Genomic DNA, 10,754 nt, shown 5'->3' with positions numbered 1-10,754 from the left:
CAACCATCGAACCAATAACCGCTCTGCCCCTGAGCCACCCACTGATTATTAATGATTATTATTTTCAATATAAATAAATAAATTGATATTGATTGTTTTATATGGATGGAAAGTAAACAATGATCTAAATAGAGCATGGTGTATAATATAATAATATATAATATAATATAATTATATAATAAAATAAAATAACGCAGTGTGTATAATATGATATAATAATAATAATAATAATAATAAAATAAATAAAATAGAGCAGTGTGTATAATATGATATAATAATAATAATAATAAAATAAATAAAATAACGCAGTGTGTATAATATGATATAATAATAATAATAATAATAATAAAATAAATAAAATAGAGCAGTGTGTATAATATGATATAATAATAATAATAATAATAAAATAAATAAAATAGAGCAGTGTGTATGAAAGCACGCGAGTACTTTCGCAGCTCACAAACATCGTTCATCGTTCAGTCTGAAGTATTTGATTACGCTCATACTATAACCTACACATATTATTACTGATGATTGATTATTGATTATTGATTAATAAAATTGATAAAAACTCACGTCCGTCTCACGCATCCTCCGATTCACCTCATGCTCATCAAATTTACTACGGCTTGTTTCCTCTCGACAGTGTGCGAGACTGGGAGGGGGAGGGAGAGAGAGAGAGAGAGAGAGAGGGGGAGAGAGACAGAGACAGAGAGAGGGAGAGAGGGAGGGACTCTCTCTACTGTCAGAGATAGAAAGCAGAGACAGATCCTAACCAAGTACAGGCTCAGTGACCACAAACTGCCAATCCAAACAGGAAGACACAAAACATCATGGCAACCAAAAGAAAACAGAAAATGTGGTCACTGTTGGACAGGTGAGGTTGAGACAGAGATGCACTTTCTCCTACAATGTACAACATTAAATAATACTAGAAACATTTATTTCAGTTCAGCTCTTTGGTTCCAGATTTCAAAGAGCTGAACGACCTCTCCACATTAAAAATACTCCTGGAGGAGGAGAGCGGGCACACCTTGCTGCCCAGTATGTATTAACATGCCACAACCTGAGGGACACACACACACACACACACACACACACACACACACACACACACACACACAAACACAAACACAAACACTGTACATAACTAATATAATGTTCATGATGTTTATATCTTTGATTTATTGTATTTGAATACTTTGCTTTGGCAATATTGTTTTTAAATAACTTTCATGCCAATAAATAAAGTCCATTTTGAATTGAATTGAATTTAAAGGGAGAGAGAGAGACAGAGAGAGAGACTCTGAAACATAGAGAGGGTGTTTGCCTCCAGAACCAGAGAGGACCACTGACACCATCTAGTGATGGTCTGTTGGTACTGCACCGACTCTTCTTCTCCTCCTCCTCCTCCCCTTCTTACTCCTCCTCTACATCCTCCTCCTCCTCTATCTCTTCTTCCTCTTCCTCCCCATCTATCTCCTCCTCTTCCTTCTTTCTCCTCTTCTTCCTCCTCCTTTATATCCTTTATCTCCTCCTCCTCCATCTCCTCTTCCTCCTCCTTCACTTCCACCTCCTCCTCTTCCTCCTTTCTTCCTCCTCCTCCTCTATATCCTCCTTTATCTCCTCCTCCTCCTTTATCTCCTTCTCTATCTCCTCCTCCTCCATTTCCTCCTCTTCTTCCTCCTCCTCCTCCTTTCTCTCCTCTTCTTCCTCCTCCTTTCTCCTCCTCTTCTATCTCCTCCTCTTCTTCCTCCTCATCCTCTATCTCCTCCTCTATCTCCTCCTCTTCTTCCTCCTCATCCTCCTTGATCTCCTCCTCCTCCTCTTCTTCCTCCTCTTTTTCTTCCTCTTCTTCTTCCTCCTCATCCTCTATCTCCTCCTCCTCCTCTTCTTCCTCCTCCTCTGACAGTTTTAATGAAATCAGATTGAATGTTTAATAATATTTTATTCTTTTTACAGATTTTTATAAAAAACAAGTTGAGGAATGTTGAATGACTCAGCGATGACTCAGCAATAAAAAGCCACCCATGGGGCAACCAATGAGACTGAAGCAGACATCAGCTGACAGGATGTTCCTATTGTCTCTTTTCAAAGTAAAAGTCTTCGACTGAAATCAGTTCTTCCACCGGATTTGCTGAAAGAGAAGAAGAAAACGTCATGATTAAGATGATGAAGATGATGAAGATGATGAAGATGACTCCTCTTCCTCACCGGGTTGTTGAGCAGCTCATCAATCTTCCTCTCCTCTGCTGATCCTCTTTCCACCTTCCCCCGGTATCCTAGCAACAGCTGCCGGTCCTTCAGGTCCCGGTACGTCTGATTAGCCCAGAGACACGTCGTCATCATGACATCACAGCAAAAACAACATTCAAAATAATCGTCCAATCAGAGAGCTTCATTAACGTAAACATGATTGAGTCTCACGTTGATGACGATGTCGTGACATTTATGTTTCTGAGCCAAACTGATCCTCAACTCTGCATCATCAACCAGCGCCACGTAGTCCTGCAGGACCTGTCAATCAAATAACACACCTGTCAATCAAACACCTTAAGTAACCCTCTATTTATTTCCCATTGGCTGCATTGTTACAGGCTCCACCCACTCACCTGTGTTGGGGCGGAGTTTTTCTGCAGGATGTCTACGACTCGCTGGAAGCTGAGCGGAGATTTCTTCCTGGTGAAGCCGAGCCAGTTCCTACTGGTGAACAGAGCGTCCACGTCTGACCACGCCTTCAGCTTCGCCCGCGCAGCCAGCGCCGTAACAAAGTACTGCTTCTCCGAGATCTGAGGACAAAGGTCAACAGTGGTCAAACAGGTCAATAAACACTGAAAACATCAGCTCTCACCTTGTCAATAAACACTGAAAACATCAGCTCTCACCTTGTCAATAAACACTGAAAACATCAGCTCTCACCTTGAAGGTCTGACGGATGTTCAACGAACTGCTGTAGGTTCCCTGCAAACAGAGAAACCGGTTCAACGATACTTAGACTGACCTCAGGCTGGTTTAGTTAAAGGCAGACTCACTGCAGGCTGGTTTAGTTAAGGGCAGACTCATTGCAGGCTGGTTTAGTTAAGGGCAGACTCATTGCAGGCTGGTTTAGTTAAGGGCAGACTGACCGCAGGCTGGTTTAGTTAAGGGCAGACTCACTGCAGGCTGGTTTAGTTAAGGGCAGACTGACCGCAGGCTGGTTTAGTTAAGGGCAGACTCACTGCAGGCTGGTTTAGTTAAGGGCAGACTCATTGCAGGCTGGTTTAGTTAAGGGCAGACTGACCGCAGGCTGGTTTAGTTAAGGGCAGACTGACCGCAGGCTGGTTTAGTTAAGGGCAGACTCACTGCAGGCTGGTTTAGTTAAGGGCAGACTGACCGCAGGCTGGTTTAGTTAAGGGCAGACTCACTGCAGGCTGGTTTAGTTAAGGGCAGACTGACCGCAGGCTGGTTTAGTTAAGGGCAGACTGACCGCAGGCTGGTTTAGTTAAGGGCAGACTCACTGCAGGCTGGTTTAGTTAAGGGCAGACTCATTGCAGGCTGGTTTAGTTAAGGGCAGACTGACCGCAGGCTGGTTTAGTTAAGGGCAGACTGACCGCAGGCTGGTTTAGTTAAGGGCAGACTCACTGCAGGCTGGTTTAGTTAAGGGCAGACTGACCGCAGGCTGGTTTAGTTAAGGGCAGACTCACTGCAGGCTGGTTTAGTTAAGGGCAGACTGACCGCAGGCTGGTTTAGTTAAGGGCAGACTCACTGCAGGCTGGTTTAGTTAAGGGCAGACTCACTGCAGGCTGGTTTAGTTAAGGGCAGACTCATTGCAGGCTGGTTTAGTTAAGGGCAGACTCACTGCAGGCTGGTTTAGTTAAGGGCAGACTCATTGCAGGCTGGTTTAGTTAAGGGCAGACTCACTGCAGGCTGGTTTAGTTAAGGGCAGACTCACTGCAGGCTGGTTTAGTTAAGGGCAGACTCACTGCAGGCTGGTTTAGTTAAGGGCAGACTCACAGCAGGCTGGTTTAGTTAAGGGCAGACTGACCTCAGGCTGGTTTAGTTAAGGGCAGACTGACCTCAGGCTGGTTTAGTTAAGGGCAGACTCACTGCAGGCTGGTTCAGTTAAGGGCAGACTGACCTCAGGCTCAGTGTAGTGGTAGAAGCAGCAGTAGTACAGAGTCGTCACCAGGGGCATGTTGAGGATTGAAGCTCTTCTGGGAAACTTCTGGAAGATTTCCACCTTACCTCCGCGCTCGGCCTGCCGGTCGGTTGCCTAGCAACAACACAGAGGGAAAACTGCCATTAAACTGGTATAATCTTGGATTTATACTGGGATTATACTGAGGCTATACTGGGGTTACACTGGGATTATACAGGGGTTATACTGGGGTTATACTGGGATTACACTGGGGCTATACTTTGATTCAAACTAACACTAGTGTAAAATGGTTTAGTGATTCTGACCTCAATGATGATCTGTCTCTCCAGCAGAGTGAAGTGATCCTGAACATGAGCTGAATCTTCTGGAGAAAATGGAAGACTGCACACAAACAAACAAAAACAGACACCCACAAACAGTTGATAGACAAATTACCAGATTACAAATCTGACTGTCACCAGATTATGACTCATTCTTGTGTGACAACAGATTATTGATAATACACTGATAAATTAATGATTCTGATTATTTAAATGTAAATTATATTAATTCAATTCAATTCAATTCAATTTATTTGAATAGCGCCAATTCATAACAGAAGTTATCTCAGGACACTTTTCAAATGAAGCAGGTCTATTATACTTTGTAATAACAGAATTTGTATTTATTTGTATCAAACTAGAGTTAACATTAGTTTGGAGTATTTATACATGAGTCAGTGTTGTGGTTTGAAGTACAGTGGCCTGCAGGAGTCACTCACCTGAGGCAGCTCTTCAGGAAGTCCCGCCTCTTGTTTTCATCAGTGATGCTCAGGTGTTCTTTGTACTGCAACAGCTATCGCCATAGAAACAGACAGGAAATTACATTAGCTTCCTGTCTGGTGTGTACTATGACTGTGTACTGCAACTTTGTACTGCTAGCGTAGTTTTGCACGTACTGCCACATCCTCCATCCGGCCCAGAGCTCTGAGAGCACAAGAACAAGAACACACATTCAATTAAATGAAATAAACAAATACAGATAGAGACAGGAGACTAGGAAGTATAGACAGCAGGAGATTGTTAGCACTGTATCCTAGCAACAGGCGCTCCTGTTGAGCATCAGTTACCATGGCAATGTACCCTGGCCTCGCTAACACCAAACCCCGCCCTGTAGTACAGGGTCCTGTTCTACACAGAGACCTGAGCAGCTCCAGCAGCAGCCTCTGGTCTCTGGTCTCCGTCAGATACTGGATCAAGTGTCTCAGAGCCGTCTGCCTGGACTCCAGCTCCCGAAACAAGACCTCTGTAAGGGAAGATGGGGTCAGGACTATGGATCCAGAACCAGGTCTGATCCACAATCATTACACTGAGAACTGATCCAGGATCTGAACAAAAAGGCTCACCTTTACCCAGGGTCCTCTTTAAATAAATCAGAACCTGAAAGAAAAAACATTCAGTGTCAGTGTCAGACGGTGTTGATCAGATAAAGTTTATAGATGGTGTTGTTGATCAGATTGTTAATAAAGTTTATAGATAATAATAAGAGTGTGAACAAAGTTACAGCAGTGATGACATTTCCATCGTGAGCGCTGACAGCGAAGTCAAGCAGCAGAAGTTTGTCCTGAAGAGACCGAAACTTCTCCAGAGAGAAAGCCTGAAACACGGTACAAAAAAATGTAATACTACACTATAATACTACATACTGATACTACACTATATTACTACACTATAATACTACATACTGATACTACACTATAATACTACACTATATTACTACACTATAATACTACATACTGATACTACACTATAATACTACACTATAATACTACATACTGATACTACACTATATTACTACATACTGATACTACACTATAATACTACACTATATTACTACACTATAATACTACATACTGATACTACACTATAATACTACACTATAATACTACATACTGATACTACACTATAATACTACACTATAATACTACATACTGATACTACACTATAATACTACACTATATTACTACATACTGATACTACACTATAATACTACACTATAATACTACATACTGATACTACACTGTAATACTACACTATAATACTACACTATAATACTACACTGTAATACTACACTGTAATACTACACTATAATACTACATACTGATACTACACTATAATACTACACTGTAATACTACTTACTGATAGTACACTGTAATAATACACTGTAATACTACATACTGATACTACACTGTAATACTACACTATAATACTACACTATAATACTACACTGTAATACTACTTACTGATAGTACACTGTAATACTACACTGTAATACTACACTGTAATACTACATACTTATACTTCACTATAATACTACACTGTAATACTTCACTGTAATACTACACTGTAATACTACATACTGATACTACACTGTAATACTACACTATAATACTACACTGTAATACTACACTGTAATACTACACTATAATACTACACTGTAATACTACATACTGATACTACACTGTAATACTACACTATAATACTACACTGTAATACTACTTACTGATAGTACACTGTAATACTACACTGTAATACTACACTGTAATACTACATACTTATACTTCACTATAATACTACACTGTAATACTTCACTGTAATACTACACTGTAATACTACATACTGATACTACACTGTAATACTACACTATAATACTACACTATAATACTACACTGTAATACTACATACTGATACTACACTGTAATACTACACTGTTATACTGCACTGTAATACTACATACTTATACTTCACTATAATACTACACTGTAATACTTCACTATAATACTACACTGTAATACTACATATAGACCAAAACTTCTCCCTGGACACACACAGACAGATAGGTGGACAGGTAGGTAAACAGATAGGTGGACAGATAGGTGGACAGATAGGTGGACAGATAGGTAAACAGATAGGTAAACAGATAGGTGGACAGATAGGTGGACAGATAGGTAAACAGATAGGTGGACAGATAGGTGGACAGATAGGTGGACAGATAGGTAAACAGATAGGTGGACAGATAGGTAAACATATAGGTGGACAGATAGGTAAGCATATAGGTGGACAGATAGGTAAACAGATAGGTAAACAGATAGGTGGACAGATAGGTAAACATATAGGTGGACAGATAGGTAAACATATAGGTGGACAGATAGGTAAACAGATAGGTAGACAGATAGGTGGACAGATAGGTAGACAGATAGGTGGACAGATAGGTGGACAGATAGGTGGACAGATAGGTAAACATATAGGTGGACAGATAGGTAAACATATAGGTGGACAGATAGGTAAACAGATAGGTGGACAGATAGGTGGACAGATAGGTAAACAGATAGGTAAACAGATAGGTGGACAGATAGGTGGACAGATAGGTGGACAGATAGGTGGACAGATAGGTAAACAGACAGACATGTTACCTTTCCCTGCTGCATTCTCTGAATCGTCTCCTCCGGCGACCAATCACTGACATAATCCTGATATCACAACATAACATCATTAGATCACCAGCAAATCAGACAAATCTGTAGTCTGTAATCAGATCAGAGTAATCAGACTCCAACAAGATTACAGTCTGTAATCAGATTACGGTGTTCTAGTTACCTTGTATTCAGATTTTGGTTTTCGGAGTTCGGGAGCGTAGAGCCTGACAGACAAGTCACTGAGAGCTAAAACACACAGACAGCCGTCAGTATTGAACTCACTCATACACTCACCCATCCATTAACTCATCCTTCAATAAACTCATTCATCCATTAACTCATCCTTCAATAAACTCATTCATCCATTAACTCATCCTTCAATAAACTCATTCATCCATTAACTCATCCTTCAATAAACTCATTCATCCAGTAACTCACTCATCCATTAACTCATCCTTCAATAAACTCATTCATCCATTAACTCATCGTTTAAAAAACTCATTCATCCATTAACTCATCCTTCAATAAACTCATTCATCCATTAACTCATCCTTCAATAAACTCATTCATCCATTAACTCATCCTTCAATAAACTCATTCATCCATTAACTCATCCTTCAATAAACTCATTCATCCATTAACTCATCCTTCAATAAACTCATTCATCCATTAACTCATCCTTCAATAAACTCATTCATCCAGTAACTCACTCATCCATTAACTCATCCTTCAATAAACTCATTCATCCATTAACTCATCGTTTAAAAAACTCATTCATCCATTAACTCATCCTTCAATAAACTCATTCATCCATTAACTCATCCTTCAATAAACTCATTCATCCATTAACTCATCCTTCAATAAACTCATTCATCCATTAACTCATCCTTCAATAAACTCATTCATCCAGTAACTCACTCATCCATTAACTCATCCTTCAATAAACTCATTCATCCATTAACTCATCGTTTAAAAAACTCATTCATCCATTAACTCATCCTTCAATAAACTCATTCATCCATTAACTCATCCTTCAATAAACTCAGTCATCCAGTAACTCACTCATCCATTAACTCATCCTTCAATAAACTCATTCATCCATTAACTCATCGTTTAAAAAACTCATTCATCCATTAACTCATCCTTCAATAAACTCATTCATCCATTAACTCATCCTTCAATAAACTCAGTCATCCAGTAACTCACTCATCCATTAACTCATCCTTCAATAAACTCATTCATCCATTAACTCATCGTTTAAAAAACTCATTCATCCATTAACTCATCCTTCAATAAACTCATTCATCCATTAACTCATCCTTCAATAAACTCAGTCATCCAGTAACTCACTCATCCATTAACTCATCCTTCAATAAACTCATTCATCCATTAACTCATCGTTTAAAAAAACTCATTCATCCATTAACTCATCCTTCAATAAACTCATTCATCCATTAACTCATCCTTCAATAAACTCATTCATCCATTAACTCATCCTTCAATAAACTCATTCATCCATTAACTCATCCTTCAATAAACTCATTCATCCAGTAACTAATCAATCAATGAACTCGTTCATTCATTAACTCAGTCAACCATTAACTAATCAATCAATTTACCCATCCTTCAATAAACTCATTCATCCATTAAGTCATCCTTAAATGTACTCATTCACCCATTAACTCATTCATCCATTCATTCATACAGTGTAGTTCAGACTCACAGTCATTGAAGGACTGAAAGTTTCCTCCTTTAGTTTTTCCTGCAAAGAAAAAACACATTCAACTTTCATATAATACTGTCTCACCTATCTGACCTGTCTCACCTTTCTGACCTGTCACACCTGTGCAGCTGTCTTACCTTTGAACAGAGAGCTCAGGGAGTACCCAGAGTTACTCTTGCTGAGGGTCGGTGTGTCCGTGTTGATTTTGGGGAAGGTGGGCTCTCGGTCTGTCCTCTGATTGGACGCCGCCGTCTCTCTGACCGACCAGGAGATACCTGAGGTGAAACAGGAAGATGATCCTAACCCTGCAGCCAATCACTGCTCAGGATTGGTTTTAAATAAGGAGGTCTTACTCCCGACAGGCTCTCCACTCCAGCTGACCTTCTCCACATCATCTTCGTCATCATCTTCCTCCACCAGGCGGCGGATGCTGTTCACTGCCTGCTTCGACTCTTTTAACTGATAAACACAATAGCTGACGGTCACACAGGTGTACTGACACACCTGTTGCCTCATTTATAAAACTGCTCAAACAAAAGCTAACGTACAAAAGATATATTGGTATACAGGTGTACAGAGGTATAGAGGCGTACAGAGGTGTACAGAGGTTTACAGGTGTACAGAGGTATACAGGTGTACAGAGTAGGGCTGTAACGGTTCTGAAACCGAGACTGAAATCGCGACACAAAAGTCCACGGTCTCGTGTCGCGGATTTGTGAGACAGAACAGCGACACACTCGCTCCCTGGACTGTTGAGCTCTCGTTAAGACAGTGTAACTGCGGCGGTGGCGGCGGCCCGTGGGGTGGTAGCGGTGTACGCCTATATCGTATTTGTATTGACAGTTGGTTATTCTAGGTTACTGTTTATTTACTACTTTAATCTGCTCCCTTTCTCTTCTCCCCACACTCACACACACACACACCTAGTCTGGACCTCTGCTCACTCACAGCAAACACGCCCTCTTGCTCCGCCTCTTTCTGTCTCTCTCTCCCTGTGTGTGTCTCTGCTGACTTTCTCCATCAGCAGTACGTTTCATAAACTCACCCGTGATTCAGTTTAAGTGCGCCGCATGTGGGTCCAAACCGAAACTAACGTTAGTGAGTGACATCTGCAGTGGTGCGTTCACTGACACTCCATAAAATAAATCGAGGTCTGAACCGAACCGTGGATTTGGGGAATCGTTACACCACTAGTACAGAGGAATACAGGTGTACAGTATACAGGTGTGAGTTGAGAAGAGTGCAGGGACCTGAGACCTGGTTCAGTCTGGTCCAGGTCTCCCGGTCCCTGCAGGTCCACGTCTTACCCTGCTGAACTCGTCGTCTTCGTCGTCAAAGGTGAACGCTTTAAACTTGGAGCTGTTCCAGTAGTCTTCCTCATCTGCTTTACTCTTCATCATCTGGACACACAACCAGTCACTGTTTGAAACAACTTTAC

General features: G+C 40.9%; 1 protein-coding gene and 1 long non-coding RNA gene across 29 annotated transcripts; one reads left to right on the top strand and one right to left on the bottom strand.

Annotated features, from left to right (window-relative positions):
* Positions 1-1,928: 1,928 nt before the first annotated feature.
* Positions 1,929-10,754, bottom strand: vipas39 (VPS33B interacting protein, apical-basolateral polarity regulator, spe-39 homolog). The gene is made up of 18 exons (XM_051409254.1): positions 10,624-10,754; positions 9,670-9,775; positions 9,454-9,591; positions 9,317-9,355; positions 7,775-7,839; positions 7,591-7,647; positions 5,681-5,773; positions 5,523-5,556; positions 5,320-5,422; positions 5,076-5,103; positions 4,899-4,972; positions 4,444-4,519; positions 4,118-4,252; positions 2,920-2,961; positions 2,613-2,789; positions 2,428-2,517; positions 2,215-2,319; positions 1,929-2,137 (listed from the first exon to the last, which is right to left on the bottom strand). The coding sequence occupies exons 1-18, from the start codon at positions 10,714-10,716 to the stop codon at positions 2,117-2,119; spliced, it is 1,476 nt and encodes a 491-aa protein (XP_051265214.1). The 5' UTR covers positions 10,717-10,754; the 3' UTR covers positions 1,929-2,116.
* On the top strand, positions 6,983-7,628 carry LOC127368431 (uncharacterized). Of its 28 annotated transcripts, none has more exons than XR_007885794.1 (5): positions 6,983-7,077; positions 7,114-7,173; positions 7,294-7,401; positions 7,438-7,509; positions 7,546-7,628. It is a non-coding gene; the product is annotated as an uncharacterized LOC127368431 (long non-coding RNA). The 28 variants fall into 28 exon arrangements; XR_007885806.1 differs by having other exon boundaries at positions 7,114-7,197; positions 7,258-7,401; XR_007885808.1 differs by having other exon boundaries at positions 7,114-7,221; positions 7,306-7,401.

This window comes from Dicentrarchus labrax, unplaced genomic scaffold (assembly GCF_905237075.1).
Source record: "Dicentrarchus labrax unplaced genomic scaffold, dlabrax2021, whole genome shotgun sequence".
NCBI classification, from domain to species: domain Eukaryota; kingdom Metazoa; phylum Chordata; class Actinopteri; family Moronidae; genus Dicentrarchus; species Dicentrarchus labrax.
Note: the sequence above shows the minus strand (reverse complement) of the source record. Positions and strands in the feature narration are given on the sequence as shown.

Bases quoted from the DNA above. Each gene is read 5' to 3' on its own strand.
- vipas39 (XM_051409254.1), bottom strand. From the start codon at position 10,716: ATGATGAAGAGTAAAGCAGATGAGGAAGACTACTGGAACAGCTCCAAG. The intron at 9,592-9,669 runs GTAAGACCTCCT...GTTTCACCTCAG, and splicing joins GAGTGGAGAGCCTGTCGGGA to GTATCTCCTGGTCGGTCAGA. The intron at 7,648-7,774 runs GTAACTAGAACA...TTGTGATATCAG, and splicing joins AACCAAAATCTGAATACAAG to GATTATGTCAGTGATTGGTC.